This window comes from Salvelinus alpinus, chromosome 15 (assembly GCF_045679555.1).
Source record: "Salvelinus alpinus chromosome 15, SLU_Salpinus.1, whole genome shotgun sequence".
Taxonomy (NCBI): domain Eukaryota; kingdom Metazoa; phylum Chordata; class Actinopteri; order Salmoniformes; family Salmonidae; genus Salvelinus; species Salvelinus alpinus.
Genome location: NC_092100.1, coordinates 33,247,514 through 33,271,647, shown reverse-complemented (window position 1 = coordinate 33,271,647; position 24,134 = coordinate 33,247,514). Strand labels below are relative to the sequence as shown.

Genomic DNA, 24,134 nt, shown 5'->3' with positions numbered 1-24,134 from the left:
GAAAGTTTAAATTCCACCCCTAGCCTCAATTCTTGTTTTGTGATTGGTTTATATTTCTTCTGTTTCCGCTTAACAAATTAATGATTGGATAGTCTGAAACTGTCATACATGTATCATACACTTCCGGCAAAATGCTATGTAGATTACAACTGTCAGTGGTGTCTTATGTCGTTTCCGTTAACACATAAAACACAACAATTTAGCAAATTTTCTAAGAAGTTTAGCTTTTACCCTGAGAATTGAATTACGTAAATGTCAAAAGACAGTCGCAACGATGGACGACGGCGTGGCCAGCACCGATTCGGTATTAGAATTGGACAAGGCGGGGACGGGAGGGAGAGGTCTGGCAGCAACAGCTCAGGGTCCTCGCATGGAGGAGGAAAAAGCAGGAATACTCCCATAACCGTTGCCTTGAAGGTACTGTAACTAGCTCTATTTTCAAGTTCTATTATAGTGTAACTATGACCTGCAAATTAAGACCGCGTTCAGATAGCTAGCTAGCTAATGCGTTTATATTTGATGGCTAACTAACTTGCCTAGTTACTGGCTAGCCACCTTTCAAAAATACACTGAGTATACTAAACATTAGGAACACCTTCCTATAAAATATTGAGCTCCCGGTCACAAGCGGGGTCGAACCCCAGGCTGTAGTAGCGCCTTCGAAGGCATTTATATTTTGTCTTGACCATTCACCCTCTGAATGGCACACACATACAATCCATGTGTCAATTGTCTCAAGGTTTAAAAAATCTTTCTTTAACCCGTCTCCTCCCCTTCATCGACACTGATTGAAGTGGATTTAACAAGTGACATCAATAAGGGATCATCGTTTTCACCTGGTCAGTCTATGTCATGGAAAGAGCAGGTGTTGTTAAACATTTTTACACTTATTGTATAGGATGCCCTCACACAGGATGTATTGACAGGAAAATATATACTATAGAATTTGTAAGTATTGGTTACAGTGACCTGCCAAAATACAGGAATGCATTGCTGATGACACCAACGGTTGTTTTTTAGGCAAAGTGGTGTTTTCAAAAAGAGAACCTGCTGTCACATGAAATCTGCTGCAGACCTCATACGCTAGTAACAATGTTCATTGTGAAACTACTCATTTGGCACAAAGTTGCAAGAAGACCATGTGGTTTTGTGTTTATCTTCCAGCCTTGTATGATTCATCAACTGCCAAGTCCAATAGGATGCTGCTGAGCCTCAGCCTCTCTGGCGAATGCAAGCTTACATTAGCACACTCCTTGAGCCTGCAGTTTCACACATCACTGGCAGCGGAGGACAGGGTCTGAGAGGCAGGCCTACTGTGTGTGCGCACATTTAAAGTTTTAATTTTGAAGTTTTAAAGTCACATGCCCAAGTACAGTGAAATGCTTTTCTTGCAAACTCAACCCAATAATGCAATAATCAATAACAATGCATTACTAGAAAAAAATACAAGAGAAATAAGAAATATTAACTACACAATTAGGTAAGCATACTATATACAGGAAATATTTTAGTCAGTTCCAATACCACATGACTGCGCGGTGCTGTGACAGAGGGAGTGAAAGGGGGCTGCGATGCAGCGCTGTGAGATGACAGAAGAGGAGAGACGCTGTAAACAGATGCAGAGGAGAGGAGAGCCGGCAGGCAGAAAGGCAGCAGTGGTCTGCAGCACAGGGGTGGCTGGCTACTAGCTCAGCACTGATTACAGACAGATCAGACGGGGGTGAATGAACCGTCAGCCCGCTAAGCACCCGGCTCGCTCAATCACAATTGGAGTAGTTGACACAGCTGGGCAAATTGCTATAGCAGTTCGAGCTACACACAGTCAATTTTGGTCCTGCTGTCGGAAGACTATGTCACCTTGCACAAGTGGCAATGCCGATGAGGGGAAACAGGTTGGCTGAAGTTGGCTGCAAAAGTATGTCAGGGGCGGATAAGGACGAGGAACCTGCTTACAGACTCTACTTTTACTCTGTATGTATCTTCTAATCTCTGTCTCTTCTCACTCTCCCACTTGCTGCATGTGTCTGTTTGTAGACCTGCTTTTAGGATGAAAACCCTACACCTGCTCCTCAGCACTGGCCCTTTCCTGTGCATATCTAGAGGCTCAGTTTATAAACCAGTTAGCATAACACATGCTCCAAAAAACAACCTGCACCGTCTTAGTTAAATAAAATAAAATAAATACAAATAAAATTCCATAGTGAAGGCCAGGTGGCAGCAGCTGATTAAGTGGATCAAGAGAGCCTTTCTGTAATCATTGCCAGCCTCAGGCTGTACAGCTAGGCATCCATCAGTCAAGTCTATAGGCTTCCCTGCAAGTCAAGAGTGATCCCTCATCAGATGGCTGCCAAGCCCAGGAACCACAGTGTAAATATTTACTGCTATGATGGTAACCTAGCTTGCTATTTGTTAATTTTCAGTGGGGTTTGGCTACTCTGTTTGATGTGCAGCCTCAGTGATGTTGGCGTTTGATCCTATTGTCCTTATGCTCTTCTATAGTAATAGAATGGAGCTTATATGTAAAGGATATTTTTTTGCTCACTAAAAGTAGGTCAGTTGTGAATATTCCAGAAGGACATGAAATGGTAGCAGACCAGGACACTGCTTGCTGTTTATGCATGTGTAAAACCTAATGAGTCATATGAGCATGTAGCCTGTTCTGTTAGCATGCTAGGATACTATAGTGTGGGAGTTTCACACAGAAGAGATACCATGGGCTTGATTAAAAGATAGAAGTACCTCTGTATTGTCAGACACTTCATTTGGTAGATAAACGGTAATGGTAGTGTTGTTCTAATTAGTTTCTTTGAAAGGGGTCATGGAAGTCATTATTTTGTTGTAGTCTTTGTGAATGGCAGTGACATTTGAGACTCGAGATTAAACAATTTCTCATGACATGACTCTGTTGCTATTACGGACAGAATGCAGAGAACCTTGAGTCTGGTTCAGGTCCCGATTTTGATAAGCAAGTCCAAATTTAGGTAGCAGTTTTTATAGTCTAATTGGGTTACCAGTAGATTTAACTTTGTTATCCACCGGGAGATTATTTTGCATTTAAACTCGAAATAGTGTCGCTGTAAATCAATTATATTCTGTATGTGGAAAATATGCTAAATCTTCAAATGCATGGAATGAAGTGCACAACAATACAGTATGATAATGTCACATTCATTTATTTTGTGCTTATAGAAAACGTAAACCTAGATGCCAGGCTTTCTCAATAGATGGAAATGGCAGAGTCTTTAATTGGCATTGCAAAGTGGGACTCAATGCTTATAGACCATAAATCAGATTTTCTCTTGGCATTCATGCATGGGATCCTATCTAGACCATGCTGTGATGTGCCTGCTTGTCTGTCTGTGCATACGTGTTTGTGTGTTCGTGCACATGTGTGTTGGTGTGTGAGGAAGAGGTAAAGAGCGGAGCGAGCAAGAGATTTTTGCATCCGCTCAACTTGCATGACTAACTCAATGTCACATGAGGTGCCCAGGGAGAGGCCAGAGGCCAGGGTTCAGAGACATCTCTATTATAGCACAGTACTCTGCATTTATTTATGACAAAGCATTTGATGCCTCCATGTTAATTAAACCCATACCTATGTGTCTATGTCCTGTTACCAAGCACCATAACATAACACACAGGTGTGAAGAGCCATGTTGTCTTGTGCTGTTCAAAACATCACATGCTTTATATGACCTGTGTGGGGCAGGTCTCCTTGGCCATAAAACACTTGTGCATATTCTCTAGTGTAGCCTAGCCTACAGTATATGTAGGGCAACTATGCTGCATAGTAATGTACTATTAATCTACTGTTCTGTACAAAGCACCAGTTTTCATCCACAGCGTGTTGTCAATGTTATGAACTCATCCATGGAATCCTACAGCTGGGTTATATGCCTTCATGTTTTTTGATTTTGATATTTGGTACCATTTGATGTGGTCCCCATTTTGTCTGCAGGTGTCCTTTCAGCGGTCAAACAGCCATGACAAGGTGAGGAAGATTGTGGCAGAAGAGGGCCGTGCTGCGAGAAATCTCATTGCCTGGAGTGTTCCTCTGGAGAACAAAGAGGAGGAAGGTCAGTCAAAATGTGCACACACACACGCTCAAATGGGCCTGATAATACTGTATGTATCAGTCTGATGTAAAAGGAATGACTGTTTATGTTTACAGATGCGTGTTTCTTTGAAGTAGATTCCATTGTGTTTTTCACCAGATACATTTGTGTTGTCTTGGTGGGTATATAATTGATTAGATGGGCAAACCAATGTTCACCTCCAGTGGCAGGTGCTGATATTGACTTACAGTGCATTAAACAAGCCCTTTGTCTATTTGGAACAAAGGAATCAATTAACTTAGGCACAGCAAAGGGCATTGTGGTGGGGAAAGGTCACGTGAGTCCAGACTCTGCTCTTGGCTGTAATACAATATCTCCCTTAACAAAATGACAGCCTTTGATTCACCTCTGTTATTCTATGCATTGGCCTTCATATATTTCCCTTCCCTGAGACGACTGAATTCAAAACAGGTGTCAAGGTGACGTGTCATTTCACTGGTCCCTCTTCAGATTTTAAAAGATCAATATAACTCTGACTTAATGAGCTTCACACCCTCTAGTAGTGGAGGAATGTTTAATGGGTTGACAGAAACAGTCAGTTTGCTAGCTTTTAAACATGATCGATCATGATTAGGAACACACAATTAACCCAGTTAGTCCTTTGATTGAACACTGGCGGAATATTTCATAACTGTCTGGATGGGTTCTGCAATGGGTAACTGGACAACAAACCAGAAAGATGTTATTGGTATCACAGATTGAACCTGCTCGTGCACACAGCCGTGTGGTCATTGTATCAGGGTTGTTTCCCTACAGTATTTGGGAATGCTACCTACTCTGACAATGTTGTGCAGAGAACAGCGTGAGAGAGGAGGGAGAGAGTGCATTCTCTTCTCTCTTGCAAGGCTTTGGGTCAGTCTGTATTGTGCGTGTGCGGTTCTGTACTTTTATGTTTTGTTACTCCCACAGGCCATATTCCATCTTTGGCAAAACAAAGGGTGACCAGATCAATGTAAAAGCTATGTGGCTTTTTTAGAACTAATAGTTTGTTTTTCTGGAAATTAAATGTTTTTCGTTTTTTTAATGTTTCACAGGGAAGTCCAAGACTCACACAAACGCCAATTTGAGGAATCAAAGAATTAACTCTGGACTGCATAGGAATAAGAAACAGGTGTGCATATTGTCATCTTTTAATATTAGCTTACATACTTATTCTAATTTTGCCTTTATGAAATAATAAAACCTAAAGATGGATGAAATATTTTGCTCACTGCTAGTTAAGCACATGTACCACTAGAGAGCATTGTAGACCTAGCAACATCATATTCTTTGCCTCAACATTATGCTTTGTCTCCTCTTCTGCTGTCTCTACAGAATACAGGCCTGGACAACAAGAGCACAGCCGGGGCCTTGCTTGACAAGGGAGCAGAGAAGAGTCCCACCAAAGCCAAGCAGCCGCGCAAGGTGGACCTGCGAGCACGATACTGGGCCTTCCTCTTCGACAACCTGCGGCGGGCAGTGGATGAGATCTATGTCACCTGTGAATCTGATCAGAGTGTGGTGGAGTGTAAGGTAGGGCTCTGGACCTTAAGTTGTGACCCAAAACCTAAACACCCCTACCTCAACAGGGTCCTCAACAACAAAAATATGAACAACTGGAGGCACTGCAGAGCACCACACTTCATCAACACTAGAGGGAGATATTGAGTTGATAACGGGGTTCTGCTCGCTCACATTCCACTTGTTCTCTGGTTAGTGTCAGAGGGGCCTTTGAAGGCTTGCTAGTGAGAGAATTATCACAGGGCACTCTCCTGGGTTTGGCTGGAGGGAGTGGATATTAATGACATGGTGTAAACAATGTTGGTGTGTGGTGTAAGGGCTGTGCTAGTGGGCATGGAATGGGGGCCGGCCGGCCAACTGTAAGGGGAACGATGCCTGAGTCTCTGTTTAGGCCAGCTATGAATGTAAAGTTCTATGTACTCCGCTACTGATGGCATACAATAAGTATATTGGGATTTTGATAATACGCAGTAATGCTTTTGTTTACTAGGCAGAGCCTGTGGTATAATCCTACTTCAGGGCTGGCCTGCCATGTTGATCTCGGTATACACTGCTCTGCTGTATCGATCAGTCTGCCATGCAGCATTATGCTGAGCATGGTTGTGGTGACCGCGTGTGGTCAGTGCTGGAACACACTGCCCCTGCCTGTGGTCTCCATGCTGACAGTGAGGCTGTGTGAGATGTAGTCTGGCTGTTGTGTGTTCCCACCCCAGTGAAGTCTAATGAGCTGGGCTCATATACCCCCTGTCCCCGTCAGTCCCACCCAGCCAGCCTTAGCCTGGCCCTAATGGACTGACTGACTCTGATAAATGATAGAATTAGCTGGAGGAGAAGCAGAGTGCTCTGATTCCACCCGGCCACAATCCCCTGGAGCAGTGTAAATCTGCACTTTGTGCTCTCACTCAAACACAAACAGCCCCTCTGCGCTCTGCCACCCACAGACACGCATCTCTGGCCTGGCATCACTTTGTACTCAGGCCTATAGACTAGTTTTGATTCTAAACTGGGGGGAGGGGTTTTCTAATCTAACATATGGATATGTTTTAAAATGGTCATACAAAGGATTATTTAGCTATTTGAATTTTAGGACCCCTCAAAACAAATATATAAAACAAGTATTTGAAACATTAAATTAAAGAAAGTTTGTTTTAAAGTGAGATATAAGGAAGATCAGGAAACTATTTCTTTAAATGTATTTAACCCCTTATTTTAGGCATTAAACTACTTCCATATAGAGTGCATTCGGGAAGTATTCAGACCCCTTGACTTTTCCCACAAATTAAATATCACATTTACATAAGTATTCAGACCCTTTGCTCAGTACTTTGTTGAAGCACCTTTGGCAGTGATTAGAGCCTTGACTCATTGGTATGATGCTACAAGCTTGGCACGCCTGTATTTGGGGAGTTTCTCCCATTCTTCTATGCAGATCCTCTCAAGCGTCGCTGGACAGCTATTTTCAGGTCTCTCCAGAGATGTTTGATCGAGTTCAAGTCCGGACTCTGCCTGGGCCACTCAAGGACATTCAGAGACTTGTCTCGAAGCCACTTCTGTGTTGTCTTGGCTGTGTGCTTAGGGTCGTTGTCCTGTTGGAAGGTGAACCTTCGCCCCAGCCTGAGGTCGTTCCTGGAGCAGGTTTTCATCAAGGATCTCTCTGTACTTTGCTCCATTCATCTTTCCCTTGATCCTGACTAGTCTCCCAGTCCCTGCTGCTGAAACACATCCCCACAGCATGATGCTGCCACCACCATGCTTCACCTTAGGGATGGTGCCAGGTTTTCTCTAGACGTGACACTTGGCATTCAGGCCGAAGAGTTCAATCTTGTTTTCATCAGACCTGAGAATCTTGTTTCTCATGGTTTGAGAGTCCTATAGGTGCCCTTTGGCAAACTCTGAGTGGGCTGTCTGTCGTCCTGCCCCTGAGCAAGGCAGTTAACCCACTGTTCACCGGGCGCCGAAGACGTGGATGTTGATTAAGGCAGCCATCCGCACCTCTCTGATCCAGTGGGGTTAGGTTAAATGCAGAAGACACATTTCAGTTGTACAACTGACTTGGTATCCCCTTTCATGTTCTTTTTACTGAGCAGTGGTTTCCATCTAGCCACTCTACCATAAAGGCCTGATTGGTGGAGGGCTGCAGAGATGGTTGTCCTTCTGGAAGGTTCTCCCATCTCCACAGAGGAACTCTTGAGCTCTCAGAGGGATAATCGGTTTCTTGGTCACCTCACTGACCAAGGCCCTTCTCCCCCGATTGCTTAGTTTGGCCGGGTGGCCAGCTCAAACTTCTTCCATTTAAGAATAATGGAAGTCATTGTGTTCTTGTGGAACTTCAATGCTGCAGAAATGTGTTGGTAGACTCCCCAGATCTGTGTCTCGGCGCTCTACGGACAATTACTGCGACCTCATTGCTTGGATTTTGCTCTGACATGCACTGTCAACTGGGACCTTATATAGACAGGTGTGTGCCTTTCCAAATTATGTCCAATAAATTGAATTTACCACAGGTGGACTCCAATCAAGTTGTAGAAACATCTCAAGGAGGATCAATGGACAATAGGATGCACCTGAGCTCAACTTTGAGTCTCATAGGAAAGGTTCTGAATACTTAGGTAAATAATACTTTCCGAATGTACCGTATACTTCCATTTATTTTTAAACTTGCACTGGGGTACCTTCAGACAAGTCTAGTGAGGCTTGTGGGCGTCCAACATGTAAGTGTTCGTGAGAGACTCTCCTTTCATTTACATTACATTTACATTTAAGTCATTTAGCAGACGCTCTTATCCAGAGCGACTTACAAATTGGTGCATTCACCTTATGATATCCAGTGGAACAACCACTTTACAATAGTGCATCTAACTCTTTTAAGGGGGGGGGGGGGGGTTAGAAGGATTACTTTATCCTATCCTAGGTATTCCTTAAAGAGGTGGGGTTTCAGGTGTCTCCGGAAGGTGGTGATTGACTCCGCTGACCTGGCGTCGTGAGGGAGTTTGTTCCACCATTGGGGTGCCAGAGCAGCGAACAGTTTTGACTGGGCTGAGCGGGAACTGTACTTCCTCAGAGGTAGGGAGGCGAGCAGGCCAGAGGTGGATGAACGCAGTGCCCTTGTTTGGGTGTAGGGCCTGATCAGAGCCTGAAGGTACGGAGGTGCCGTTCCCCTCACAGCTCCGTAGGCAAGCACCATGGTCTTGTAGCGGATGCGAGCTTCAACTGGAAGCCAGTGGAGAGAGCGGAGGAGCGGGGTGACGTGAGAGAACTTGGGAAGGTTGAACACCAGACGGGCTGCGGCGTTCTGGATGAGTTGTAGGGGTTTAATGGCACAGGCAGGGAGCCCAGCCAACAGCGAGTTGCAGTAATCCAGACGGGAGATGACAAGTGCCTGGATTAGGACCTGCGCCGCTTCCTGTGTGAGGCAGGGTCGTACTCTGCGAATGTTGTAGAGCATGAACCTACAGGAACGGGTCACCGCCTTGATGTTAGTTGAGAACGACAGGGTGTTGTCCAGGATCACGCCAAGGTTCTTAGCACTCTGGGAGGAGGACACAATGGAGTTGTCAACCGTGATGGCGAGATCATGGAACGGGCAGTCCTTCCCCGGGAGGAAGAGCAGCTCTGTCTTGCCGAGGTTCAGCTTGAGGTGGTGATCCGTCATCCACACTGATATGTCTGCCAGACATGCAGAGATGCGATTCGCCACCTGGTTATCAGAAGGGGGAAAGGAGAAGATTAATTGTGTGTCGTCTGCATAGCAATGATAGGAGAGACCATGTGAGGATATGACAGAGCCAAGTGACTTGGTGTATAGCGAGAATAGGAGAGGGCCTAGAACAGAGCCCTGGGGGACACCAGTGGTGAGAGCACGGAGATGCCCAACTCGGAGAGGGTGGAGAGGAGGATCTGATGGTTCACAGTATCAAAGGCAGCCGATAGGTCTAGAAGGATGAGAGCAGAGGAGAGAGAGTTAGCTTTAGCAGTGCGGAGCGCCTCCGTGACACAGAGAAGAGCAGTCTCAGTTGAATGACTAGTCTTGAAACCTGACTGATTTGGATCAAGAAGGTCATTCTGAGAGAGATAGCAGGAGAGCTGGCCAAGGACGGCACGTTCAAGAGTTTGAGGGAAAAGAAAGAAGGGATACTGGTCTGTAGTTGTTGACATCGGAGGGATCGAGTGTAGGTTTTTTCAGAAGGGGTGCAACTCTCGCTCTCTTGAAGACGGAAGGGACGTAGCCAGCGGTCAAGGATGAGTTGATGAGCGAGGTGAGGTAAGGGAGAAGGTCTCCGGAAATGGTCTGGAGAAGAGAGGAGGGGATAGGGTCAAGCGGGCAGGTTGTTGGGCGGCCGGCCGTCACAAGATGCAAGATTTCATCTGGAGAGAGAGGGGAGAAAGAGGTCAAAGCACAGGGTAGGGCAGTGTGAGCAGAACCAGCGGTGTCGTTTGACTTAGCAAACGAGGATCGGATGTCGTCGCCTTCTTTTCAAAATGGTTGACGAAGTCATCCGCAGAGAGGGAGGAGGGGGGAGGAGGATTCAGGAGGGAGGAGAAGGTGGCAAAGAGCTTCCTAGGGTTAGAGGCAGATGCTTGGAATTTAGAGTGGTAGAAAGTGGCTTTAGCAGCAGAGACAGAAGAGGAGAATGTAGAGAGGAGGGAGTGAAAGGATGCCAGGTCCGCAGGGAGGCGAGTTTTCCTCCATTTCCGCTCGGCTGCCCGGAGCCCTGTTCTGTGAGCTCGCAATGAGTCGTCGAGCCACGGAGCAGGAGGGGAGGACCGAGCCGGCCTGGAGGATAGGGGACATAGAGAGTCAAAGGATGCAGAAAGGGAGGAGAGGAGGGTTGAGGAGGCAGAATCAGGAGATAGGTTGGAGAAGGTTTGAGCAGAGGGAAGAGATGATAGGATGGAAGAGGAGAGAGTAGCGGGGGAGAGAGAGCGAAGGTTGGGACGGCGCGATACCATCCGAGTAGGGGCAGTGTGGGAAGTGTTGGATGAGAGCGAGAGGGAAAAGGATACAAGGTAGTGGTCGGAGACTTGGAGGGGAGTTGCAATGAGATTAGTGGAAGAACAGCATCTAGTAAATATGAGGTCAAGCGTATTGCCTGCCTTGTGAGTAGGTGGGGAAGGTGAGAGGGTGAGGTCAAAAGAGGGTGAGAGGGTGAGGTCAAAAGAGGAGAGGAGTGGAAAGAAGGAGGCAGAGAGGAATGAGTCAAAGGTAGACGTGGGGAGGTTAAAGTCACCCAGAACTGTGAGAGGTGAGCCATCCTCAGGAAAGGAACTTATCAAGGCGTCAAGCTCATTGATGAACTCTCCAAGGGAACCTGGAGGGCGATAAATGATAAGGATGTTAAGCTTGAAAGGGCTGGTAACTGTGACAGCATGGAATTCAAAGGAGGCGATAGACAGATGGTCAGGGGAGAAAGAGAGAATGTCCACTTGGGAGAGATGAGGATCCCAGTGCCACCACCCCGCTGACCAGAAGCTCTCGGGGTGTGCGAGAACACGTGGGCAGACGTGGAGAGAGCAGTAGGAGTAGCAGTGTTATCTGTGGTAATCCATGTTTCCGTCAGTGCCAAGAAGTCGAGGGACTGGAGGGAAGCATAGGCTGAGATGAACTCTGCCTTGTTTGCCGCAGATCGGCAGTTCCAGAGGCTGCCGGAGACCTGGAACTCCACGTGGGTCGTGCGCGCTGGGACCACCAGGTTAGAGTGGCAGCGGCCACGCGGTGTGAAGCGTTTGTATGGTCTGTGCAGAGAGGAGAGAAGAGGGATAGACAGACACATAGTTGACAGGCTACAGAAGAGGCTACGCTAATGCAAAGGAGATTGGAATGACAAGTGGACAACAAGTCTCGAATGTTCAGAAAGTTTAGCTTACGTTGCAAAAAATCTTATTGACTAAAATGATACAGTACTGCTGGCTGGTGAAGTAGGCTAGCTAGCAGTGGCTGCGTTGTTGACTTTGTTTGAAAGTGTAGCTGGCTAGGTAACCTCGATAACCTCGATAATTACTCTAAACTACACAATTATCTTGGATACAAAGACAGCAAAGACAACTATGTAGCTAGCTAACACTACACTAATCAAGTCGTTCCGTTGTAATGTAATAGTTTCTACAGTGCTGCTATTCGGTAGAAGTTGGCTAGCTGGCTAGCTAGCAGTGTTGACTAGGTAGGAGAACGGCGGCGCGGCGGACGAAAATAGCTGGCTAGCTAACCTCGATAATTACTCTAAACTACACAATTATCTTAGATACAAAGACAGCAAAGACAACTATGTAGCTAGCTAACACTACACTAATCAAGTCGTTCTGTTGTAATGTAATAGTTTCTACAGTGCTGCTATTCGGTAGAAGTTGGCTAGCTGGCTAGCTAGCAATGTTGACTACGTTAGAAGGACGAAAATAGCTGGCTAGCTAACCTCGATAATTACTCTAAACTACACAATTATCTTTGATACAAAGACGGCTATGTAGCTAGCTAAGAAAAAATTGCTAAGATAAAACCGTTGTACTGTAATGAAATGAAATGTAATACTACCTGTGGAGCGAAGCGAATTCCATAAAGGGGTGATATTAGTTTGTAGCTCAAACTGTTCTAATGCTACAGACAGAAGTCGGCAGATCGGCTGTACTGACTTCATATGAGTCTTGTGGGGGTCTTAGAGCAAAACAACCCACATGTTCGTGAGAGTCTCATCTTCCATAGAGAGGTAATAGTATGTAGGCCAAACCGTTTTTGTGAGATGACAGATTTTCGGGATGTCTCAAAGTCTGACAAACACAGCTGTAGCTCTGCCACCTATCACTGCAGATGCGGAAGGGTGACATCGTTGGATGTGCTGGATTGAGACTCAGCCCAGATATCTTTAGTTTAAAGAGACATTTTTACATTTCTGCAGGGAGTGTTAAGAACTGTGAGGAGATTTCAATGGTGTGCTTGTGTTTTTTGAATGAGACTAACAGACCAACAGAGACCATTCAGCCCTTCCTTCATCAACACTGGTTCATCTTTTGTGGTTCCCCCCGGCCAGTAGAGCCTGCCGCAATCTGATTCATGCTTGTATATTAATAACGTTCACATCTCTTGAACCCACATCCCCTTCAGGTCTAAATAGTTCTTATCAACCATTTGTTCCGTCCGGTCCCTGATTTATGACACATCATACTACACTACCGTGCAGGGGAGGAGGCTCTGAGTTCTCTTGAACGGAGAGCTACTGTAGAAGGCATCTACTGCATCATAAAGTATGACATTGGAGAAACTTCAAGGCAAAAACAGACATAATTGGCACACAATATATTGTTAGAAACTAAAAGTGAAATTAAATTGGCTTTCACTCATCTAAACGTTTTAATTTAATTGTTACCAGAATGACCACCTTTTTACTGCTCACCAGGCTTCATTTGACCTCTAGTGGGTTTAGATCTTTATGCAGTCCTCAGGAAATCTTATGTATTTCTATTTAGGTGAGTAGTATTTGTAGGTAAGTGTTTTTAGTTTGTCGTGAATGTAGTTTTTTGCCTCCTTTCAGCTGTGGTCCCTTCATTATCAAATGAAGTCGGCTGCAGCGGAGGGCCTGGCTGAGGCTGTTAACTAACTAATCAGCAGGCCTGCTGCTAGACACATCTTTCACTGGCCTGACTTGTCTATTAACTAAAAGCACTGTGAAGCTTTACTCTCAATTACCACTCCCTCCACACTCCCCATCAATCACCAATGTCTGTTTCACTAGAGCTCTGCCTGGGATGATTTCTGAGCAAGCAACAGACAGGCTCTAGCAGGGTTCGATACTGCAACCAAACAGTCACATTTTAATTGTTTACTAGGTCACACAGTTTTTGGTTCACAATTTTTTTTTATTCAAACAGTAATGTGCAATTGACCAAAAATCTGAAGAGGCAACAACGGCACTGGAATGCCCCCTGTCTGTGTGTGTCAGGGCTCGACATAGCCTATAGGGGAGGTTTTGGAAACCCTCCGGGCCAGTCCATCATAACCGTCAGTGGCCCACTTGGGCCTGTGAAGAAAAATAGGGTAATAATGCTATACACTGAACATAAATCTAAATACAACATGTAAAGTGTTGGTCCCATGTTTCATGAGCTAAAATCAAAGACCCAGAAATGTTCCATATGCACAAAAAGCTTATTTCTCTCATTTTATGCACAAATTAGTTTACATCCCTGTTAGTGAGCATTTCTCTTTTGCCAAGATGATCCATCCACCTGACAGGTGTGGCATCTCAAGAAGGTGATTAAACAGCATGATCATTACACAGGTGCACCTTCTGCTGAGGACAATAAAAGTCCACTCTAAAATGTGCAGTTTTGTCACACAACACAATGCCACAGATGTTTCAAGTTGAGGGAACGTGCAATTGGAATGCTGACTGCAGGAATGTCCACCAGAGCAGTTGACAGTGTTAATTTCTCTACTGTCGTTTTTGAGATTTTGGCAAGTACGTCCAACCGGCTTCAGAACCACAGACTACGTGTGACCTCGCCAGCCCAGGACTTCCACATCTGGTTTCTTTACCTGAGGGATCATCTGAGACCAGCCACCTGAAACTATTGGTTTGCACAACCAAATAATTTCTGCACAAACTGTCAAACAGTCTCAGGGAAGCTCATCTGGGTGCTCGTTGTCCTCACCAGGGTCTTGACCTGACTGCAGTTTGGCGTCATAACTGACTTCAGTGGGAAAATCTTCACCTTCGATGGCCAATGGCATGCTGGAGAAGTGTGCTCTTCACGGATGACTCCCGGTTTCAACTGTCCCGGGCAGACGGTGTGTATGGCATTGTGTGGATGAGCGTTTTGCTGATGTCAATGCTGTGAACAGAGTGTCCCATGGTGGCGGTGGGGTTATGGTATGGCAAGGCATAAACTACAGACAACAAACACAATTGCGTTTTTATAGATGGCAGTTTGAAGGCACTGAGATACCGTGACGAGATCCTGTGGCCCATTGTCGTGCCGTTCATCCGCTGGCATCACCTCATGTTTCAGCATGATACTGCACGGCTCCATGTCGCAAGGATCTGTACACAATTCATGTAAGCTGAAGCTCTCCCAGTTCTTCCATGGCCTGCATACTCACCTGACATGTCACCCATTTAAGCATGTTTGGGATGCTCTGGATCGACATGTACAACAGAGCGTTCTAGTTCCCGCCAATATCCAGCAACTTCGCACAGCCATTGAGGAGGAGTAGGACAACATTACACAGGCCACAATCAACAGCCTGATTTAACGCTATGTGAAGCAAATGGTGGTCACTCACACCAGATACTGATTTTTTATTTTTTTATCCAAAGGCCCTACCTTTTTAAGGGGTCTGTGACCAACAGATGCATATCTGTATTCCCAATCATATGACATCAATAGATCAGGGCCTAATGCATTTATTTCAATTGACTGATTTCCTTATATGAACTGTAACTCACTAAAATCTTTGAAATTGTTGCATGTTACGTTTTGTTTTTGTTCAGTGTACATTGCCATACCATTTAAATACAATGGTGCAACCCAAAAAGTAAAAAAAATAATAATAATTCCGAGACAGAAATTGAGGTGCTAGTGTCAGGCCAAAATATTTTATTTGGCTTGCTCAGTTGTGGCTTACTGGCTTAACTACAAACAGACGACTATTAGGACAATTCAAGTTGCTTTAGCAATGGAAAATATACTTCATGTGAGTAGACAACATGCACCAATAAGCCATACATCCTCAACAGCTCCCACGTATAGGCCAACATTGCTGTTCTTCCAAATGGCCACCTTAACACCACATTCAGCAGCAGCTTTTGCACATCACATAACTCTGTTTCTGTTACGTAGTTAAACTAGTTTTGGGATGGTGCTTTTATGACAATGTGGGGTGCTGTCTATTTGTGTATTTGGGAACCCATTGTCAAAAGTCCCCTCTTGACTTCAACCTGTTGTGCGATGGTGTATGGAAATTGTATGTAATTGTTCATTTTGCTAATGATTATCCAAATATTATGATTATCCATGTGTTATTTATAACTTATTTTGTACATATTGTTTCTGCAACCGTATCTTACGGCAAAAAAAAAGCTTCTGGATATCCGGACAGTGATCACTCACCTTGGGTTAGACAAACACCCCACAGGGCGTATTTGCAAGAGGAAGCGATGCAGGTACAGAGGACAAAGAGCCGGATGCCTGATCAAGTCCCGGAGAAGGCGAGTGGGAAAGCTGCCGTTACCGTCAATACTACTCGCCAACGTGCAATCATTGGAAAATAAATTATATGAGGTACGATCACAAATATCCTACCAACGGGACATCAAAAACTTGAATATCCTATGTTTCACGGAATCGTGGCTGAATGATGACTTGGATATTCAGCTAGCGAGATATACGCTTCACCGGCAAGATAGAACAGACGGGAGGGGGGGTGGTCTGTGCATATTTGTAAACAACAGCTGGTGCACAAAATCTAAGGAAGTCTCTAGATTTTGCTCGCCTAAAGTAGAGTATATTGTGATAAATTGCAGGCCACACTACTTGCCTAAAGAGTTTTCAGCTGTACTTTTCGTGGCTGTTTATTTACCACCACAGACAGATGCTGGCACTAAGATCGCACTCAGTCAGCTCTATAAGGAAATAAGCAAACAGGAAACCACTCACCCAGAGGTGGCGCTCCTAGTGGCCGAAGACTTTAATGCAGGGAAACTTAAATCAGTTCTACCAAATTTATATTAACATGTTAAATGTGCAACCAGAGGGAAAAAAATTCTAGATCACCTGTACTCCACACACAGAGACGCGTACAAAGCTCTCCCTGGCCCTCCATTTGGTAAATCCGACCACAACTCTATCCTCCTGATTCCTGATAAGCAAAAATTAAAGCAGGAAACACCAGTGACTCGGTCTATAAAAAAGTGGTCAGATGAAGCAGATGCTAAACTACAGGATTGTTTTGCTATCACAGACTGGAACATATTCCGGGATTCTTCCGATGGCATTGAGGAGTACACCACATCAGTCACTGGCTTTATCAATAAGTGCATCGAGGACGTCGTTCCCACAGTGACTGTACATACATACCCCCAACAGAAGCCATGGATTACAGGCAACATTCGCACTGAGCTAAAGGTTAGATCTGCCGCATTCAAGGTGCGGGACCCTAACCCGGAAGCTTACAAGAAATCCTGCTATGCCCTGCGACGAACCATCAAACAGGCAAAGCGTCAATACAGGGCTAAAATTTAATCATACTACACCGGCTCCGACGCTCGTCTTATGTGGCAGGGCTTGCAAACTATTACAGACTACAAAGGGAAGCACAGCCGCGAGCTGCCCAGTGACACGAGCCTACCAGACGAGCAAAATCACTTCTATGCTCGCTTCGAGGCAAGCAACACTGAGGCATGCATGAGAGCATCAGCTGTTCCAGATGACTGTGTGACCTTTAAACAGGTCAACATTCACAAGGCTGCGGGGCCAGACAGATTACCAGGACGTGTGCTCCGGGCATGTGCTGACCAACTGGCAGGTGTCTTCACTGACATTTTCAACATGTCCCTGATTGAGTCTGTAATACCAACATGTTTCAAGCAGACCACCATAGTCCCTGTGCCCAAGAACACAAAGGCAACCTGCCTAAATAACTACAGACCCGAAGCGCACTCGTCCGTAGCCAAGAAGTGCTTGGAAAGGCTGGTAATGGCTCACATCAACACCATTATCCCAGAAACCATAGACCCACTCCAATTTGCATACCGCCCAAACAGATCCACAGATGATGCAATCTCTATTGCACTCCACACTGCCCTTTCCCACCTGGACAAAAAAAGGAACACTTATGTGAGAATGCTATTCATTGACGACAGCTCAGCGTTCAACACCAGTGTCCTCAAAGCTCATCAATAAGCTAAGGACCCTGGGACTAAACACCTCCCTCTGCAACTGGATCCTGGACTTCCTGACGGACCGCCCCCAGGTGGTGAGAGTAGGTAGCAACACATCTGCCACGCTGATCCTCAATACTGGAGCTCCCCAGGGGGGTGTGCTCAGTCCCCTCCTGTACTCCATGTTCACCCACGACTGCATGGCCAGGCACGACCCCAACGCCATTAAGTTTGCCGATGACAAAACAGTGGTCGGCCTGATCACCGACAACAACGAGACAGCCTATAGGGAGGTCAGAGACCTGGCCGGGTGGTGCCAGAATAACAACCTATCCCACAACGTGACTAAGGCCATGATTGTGGACTACAGGAAAAGGAGGACCGAGCACGCCCCCATTCTCATCGACAGGGCTGTAGTGGAGCAGGTTGAGAGCTTCAAGTTCCTTGGTGTCCACATCAACAACAAACTAGAATGGTCCAAACACACCAAGACGGTCATGAAGAGGGCACGACAAAGCCTATTCCCCCTCAGGAAACAAAAAAGATTTGGCATGGGTCCTGAGATCCTCAAAAGGTTCTACAGCTGCAACATCGAGAGCATCCTGACTGGTTGCATCACTGCCTGTTTCGGCAATTGCTCAACGTCTGACCGCAAGGCACTACAGAGGGTAGTGCGTACGGCCCAGTACATCACTGGGGCTAAGCTGCCTGCCATCCAGGACCTCTACACCAGGCGGTGTCAGAGGAAGGCCTTAACAATTGTCAGCCACCCCAGTCATAGACTGTTCTCTCTACTACCGCATGGCAAGCGGTACCGGAGTGCCAAGTCTAGGACAAAAAGGCTTCTCAACAGTTTTTACCCCCAAGCCATAAGACTCCTGAATAGGTCATCAAAAGGCTACCCAGACTATTTGCACTGTGTGCCCCCAACCCCTCTTTTTACGCTGCTGCTACTCTCTGTTTATCATATGTGCATAGTCACTTTAACTATACATTCATGTACATACTACCTCAATTGGCCCAACCAACCAGTGCTCCCGCACATTGGCTAACCGGGCTATCTGCATTGTGTCCCACCACCCGCCAACTTCTCTTTTACGCTACTGCTACTCTCTGTTCATCATATATGCATAGTCACTTTAACCATATCTACATGTACATACTACCTCAATCAGCCTGACTAACCGGTGTCTGTATGTAGCCTCGCTACTTTTATTGCCTTGCTACTGTATATAGCCTGTCTTTTTACTGTTGTTTTATTTCTTTACTTACCTATTGTTCACCTAATACCCTTTTTGCACTATTGGTTAGAGCCTGCTTACTTACATTTCACTGTAAGGTCTACACCTGTTGTATTCGGCGCACGTGACAAATAAACTTTGAGTTGAAACATCAGCTCATCGGTGGCTGTGAGATGCCGATCGGCAAGCTCCCGCTGAAACGTGCCCGTTGCCAAATACCCGAGGGTGGATAGCACTTGGATGTGCCCCGGAATGGCATTAGTAGTTTGCCTTTCTAAAATAGGTTTTAAATCATTGCAAAAATCCTGTAACATTGGTTTTGGAAAACGATATCTGATAATGCAAAAAAAAGTCCCACCTGTCTCTAAAATGCGCTGTCTGCTAAGTGCAGCATGTGCCAAATCTTCCAACGGAACAAGATCAGCCATCTCTCACTTGTTTTCCCGTAACAAATGCGGTCAAATGATATGATATAGCCTGTCAAGATATTGTATGTTGCATGAATTCAGAATGGAAATGCAATGAAATCGAAGAATGATTTAATTATTATTCTCACAATTTCATACATTTTCAGCATGTATTTTCCTCACTCAGTAGGCTACGCTTGACAAGCAGTTCCCTTATTCCACCAGTTGGCATTATGTATAAGCATGGTCATGGCTGTGCATACATTTTAAGCACACTCTGAAGGGAAGGTTCATATTGATTGGCCCCTGGTATCTCAAAAGTTCAAAGTCTTGGTTGAATATTTGCGATCTGCAATTCAGTCATCATGGAATAGCCTGCCTTGAAAATCCGACATTTCCTCTAGGCTCTTTGGTCCTTGAAAGCTCTTTGGTCCTTGAAAAGTAAAGTTATGGTAGCCAAATTAGAAGTTCTACTGCTCCAATATAGTTATTCTGTAATTTAATTTCTGATCAGTTTTTTGAGAGATGTAGCCTAGGTGCTTGTGTTTGTTTTCCGCCGTTGAAAGGTGTTGTGCTAGTCTGTTAAAACCACAGGCAGTTATTATGAGCAAGAAGACATTGAATGTTAGCTTCAACTTGATTTTCCCTGCAAAGAGTTTCATTACATAGGAAACTGCTTTTTGGTCACTTTCTCTTTTTTTTTTGAAACATGATACAGTAACCACTAACTCTTGAACATCTCAAATGGTGAGACTGACTAGCTACCACATGGACAGACTTCATTAGTGTGTTTGTCTCGCATGCTGTCTATTTAGTCAGGCAATGGCCACATTATTCTGACATATTTTAGAATATAAAAATAATGTGAATGTCAATGCATAATGCAATTGGGTAGGCCTATTATAAAGTGGTAATGCATACATTAATGCATACAGTTCCTGAAAATTTGAATTCAGTACTTGAATAAGGCCTTGACTTTGACTTTCCAATGTCTTTATGAACCAGATATAGGTTACTTGCTCAGACTGCAAATGAAATCACCTACTATTGAAATGATGCAGCCTCGTTTGTCTTCCCGTCAGATCTTGACCCAGGACAGTATTTTTGATTTATTCCTGCAAATAGCTTTCAGTTGGCACTGGCCCAGTGTGCTGCCTGCTGTGTGCGGTAGCGCATAGGGTCTATATGTCTACCACGTTGTGTAGCGGTTAGCATGCTAATGATAGAGTAACCATTTTCTAGTAGACAGAAAGGCAATTTTAAAAGATAACTAACTACAAAGTAGTCTATGCTTACCTGGCAGAATCATGATTATTTGCATCAATCCTGTGGCAATTTGCTTTGAAAACTCCATCACAAGTGCCCTACAGAAACACAGCTAGCCAAACAACTGACTGGCTTGTGCACACCTGAATTAAAGGGTAACTTTAATTAGTACACACAACAACAAAAAATGCAACATTTCTCATGTTTTTCCAAGACTTCAAATGGTCCCCTGATGTGGTTTAAGCATTGTTGTGGACTTAGAAAAACAACACAATTGGATGTTCTATTAAAAAGTGAGATTTTTGAGTGAAATCCTGTTACTGTGGTATCCTTTTGGTATGAAGTATAATTTTTTCAAAAACTGACCTCCAGAGGATTTTGCTGAAAGAACACGTGGCACTTTAAAAACTGCAATATATAAATGTTGCACTTGTTATTTATTTATTATTATTTAAGACTGTCTCCTTTCCTGTTACAGTAAATCTATCAAAATCAATGTAAAAATGTTAGTGTGGAATCCTGTCTAGTCTTCCCATCCTAGTATGTTCTCTCTGTTTCACTAGAGCTCTGGGCAGGGCTGAGTTGACAGGCTCTAGTCTTCACAACTGACCCTGTCAGATGACCTATAATCATTTAAAGAAATGTTTTTCTTATGTAGCCTACCAGTTTGACTGTTATAAGATTTTGTATTTCGATAGCCACCTTCACAGAGGCTGGGAAATGAACAGTGGGTAGAGTTCTAGCTCCTAGACTCTGATATTAGGTATCAGATGGACAATGAGGTGGCGTCACCAGACTCTTCCTGTGCCAGTAGCAAGAAATGAGTACAAGCCAATTCAATTTGTCTTGGCCCCTCTAGTAATGTCATTGGTAATTTCAGCCCCACCTCTTGTGGTGGGGCAGGGAGAAGTATTTTACTGAGCTCCTTTTGTTCTCCCTTGTTCTGGGCTGAATAGCGGGCCTCTTACCTGTGTGTGCTGGTGAGATGAGCTCCACTCACTCGGCCTGGCCCAGATAACCATCCCTCTCTGTTTTATAGAGGTACGTAGGGGGGAGGTGGGGTTACTGGAGCCCAAGTGTGCTGTTAGATTGGAGTTGGATAGAGCCTCTGAGATTATCCCCAAATAAAGAGACACTACAAAGGGGGCAGATATCTGTGCCACTCTCCTTCACGGGGGGCTTAGCTTCCAAAGTTAACCTTTTTTTTTTTTTTTTATAATACTTTTTAAAAAACATTTAAATTTGTTTTGCCTAAAATGACATACCCAAATCTAACTGCATGTAGCTCAGGACCTGAAGCAAGGATATGCATATTCTTAATACCACTTGAAAGGAAACACTTTGAAGTTTGTGGAAATGTGAAATGAATGTAGGAGAATATAGCACATTTAGATCTGGTAAAAGATAATATAAACAAAAAAACGTGCGTTTTCTATTAAATAGAATTATCTGCTTTGAAATGCAAGAGGATTCTAGGTGTAATTTCGATTTTGTCCACAAGATGGCAGCAGTGTGTGTGCTAAGCTTCAGACTGATACAGTGAAGAATTACCTCACTACACAATATTTTGCATCAAGTCTGCCAGGAGTTTGCCCAAATGTGCCAAATTGGTCAATTTATACATTTGCAAGTACATAACTATAGAGAACATACAAAAATGCTATGGTAATAAAAATAATTACACACTCCCAGCATACTGCGCTGGCCAATCAAAGACAGCCGTTGGGTCAAACTGTAGAACACAGTTTCCTACATTTTGAATGAAAAAATAGATTTTATCAAATGAAACTATGCTACATTTTATCTCTGGGACCCTCAGGATGACAAATCAGAGCAATATTACTGAATGTAAGTACATTATTTACCTTCAGTGGTGAGTGTATCAAATCAGTTGCCGTGATAAGTGTTTAGTTGTTGTGCACTATCCTCAAACATTAGTAGGGTATTTTGTTCTGTAATAATAGATACTGTAAATTCGACACTGCAGTTAGATTAACAAGAATTTAAGATTTCTTGCCCATATAAGACATGTCTATGTCCCAGAAAGTTGGCTGTTGTATAAATTGTTTTCTAGTCACATTATCGCATATCGCAACAACCGTCGACAAAGTAGTTTCTCATTGTCCTGACATTTTTTGCATTTGTTTTATTTAACTAGGCAAGTCAGTTAAGAACAAATTATTATTTACAATGACGACCTACCAGGGAACAGTGGGTTAACTGCCTTGTTCAGAACAACAGATTTTTACCTTGTCAGCTCGGGGATTCAAGCCAGCACCCTTTCAGTTGCTGGCCCAACGCTCTAACCACTAGGCTACCTGCCGCCCTGATATATGGATGATAGCTCCACTGAGATGTCCCCCTGTCTGTGTCTGAAAGACATGTCTTATTTTCAGGAGGTGCTGATGATGTTGGACAACTATGTGCGGGACTTTAAAGCTCTGATTGACTGGATCCAGCTGCAGGAGAAGTTGGAGAAAACAGATGCCCAGAACAGGTGATCTATCTATGCCTTGGCTCTCTTCTTTTCTCTCTCTCGCTCGCTCCCTGAGGGGAACATCTAAGTGCCATCTCTGCTCCCTGGCTTTGAGTCACAAACACACTAGATCAATAGGCTTGCCTTGGCTGTAATTCAAGGTGATCCACCCGTTTATTGGCTCCTCTTTAACACAATGACCACAACACCATTAAATGGGTATAAAAATCCAAGCTTTTAAGTTGCCTCCCAAGTTGTACATTTAAAGTAGGCTGTTAATCGGTCAGTCAACCTGCAACTTTTGTGTATGTTTCTGTGTTCCCATAAGTTGAATTGTTTTTAGCTAAAGTGAGATACAAATCTCTCCCTATGGTACTACAGTATATTATAATTTTATATTCTTATTTTATTTGTCCTCTCTGAATCCAGACCCACGTCTTTGGCTTGGGAAGTGCGTAAGATGTCCCCAGGTCGTCATGTGATGCCCAGCCCCTCATCTGACAGGATTGTCCACTCACCTAGTGCTCGCCGCGCCCTAAACTTTGGGTAAGATTTCTCCATCTCATTTCTGGTTTGGTTGACAGCCCTAATCTCCACCGTTTCTGATCTGAACTCAAAGTGCTTACCATCATATTAATGTAATGACTGCCAGTCATTATGAAAACACACCATTATACAGCAGTCATCAAAATCTCTCCTCACTTTACTCCGCATCAGCACATTCTGGGCAGCAGCATGTCGTCTGTTTCCTCTCAGCTATATTCTGTGTAATACAGTCAGCCATCATTACATGTTCACAGTTAGAGTAAAGGGAATACCAATGCTAAATTGATAAAAAATAGCATTAAAACTTCTAATTAATAAATCAATGTGCAATATGATGTGCCAACTGGTTTGGGTTGGTAGTGGCTGCTCTGTGATCTGCTGGTAAGGGGATTGATTGCTGATGTTGAGGCATTTGTTTAATGTAATTTGTCAAGTCTCACTAGCCTCGCCACGCCACAGAAACAGTGGGAGGTATAGATAAAAGTGTGGTTAAAGACTGCTGAAGCATCGGTTCAATATGTGCGGTGCCCTGTAATCGGATGCTCCAGGAAATGGGTATTGATCATTAGGGCGGTTTGTAGACCCTGAGAGTGTAGGGAGGAAAGCCTGGGTCAGACACCAGCCTGGGCGAGGCAGATGGAGCTGCTCACCTTATGGTCACCTCTTATTACTCTTGCTGGAGTACGTCACAGCCATTATTTAGTGGTCACCAACCG

General features: G+C 44.4%; 1 protein-coding gene across 4 annotated transcripts in view; it reads left to right on the top strand.

The window, feature by feature from the left end:
* Positions 1-130: 130 nt before the first annotated feature.
* The window catches only part of LOC139539938 (S phase cyclin A-associated protein in the endoplasmic reticulum-like), a 108,987-nt gene continuing 84,983 nt past the window's right edge, over positions 131-24,134 (top strand). For all 4 annotated transcript variants that reach the window (XM_071343377.1, XM_071343376.1, XM_071343375.1 and 1 more), the window contains exons 1-6: positions 131-417; positions 3,959-4,076; positions 5,150-5,226; positions 5,430-5,627; positions 22,793-22,893; positions 23,302-23,418. In XM_071343377.1, coding sequence (XP_071199478.1) covers positions 253-417; positions 3,959-4,076; positions 5,150-5,226; positions 5,430-5,627; positions 22,793-22,893; positions 23,302-23,418 — 776 coding nt within the window. In that variant the 5' untranslated portion in view covers positions 131-252. The remainder of the gene's footprint in view (positions 418-3,958; positions 4,077-5,149; positions 5,227-5,429; positions 5,628-22,792; positions 22,894-23,301; positions 23,419-24,134) is intronic.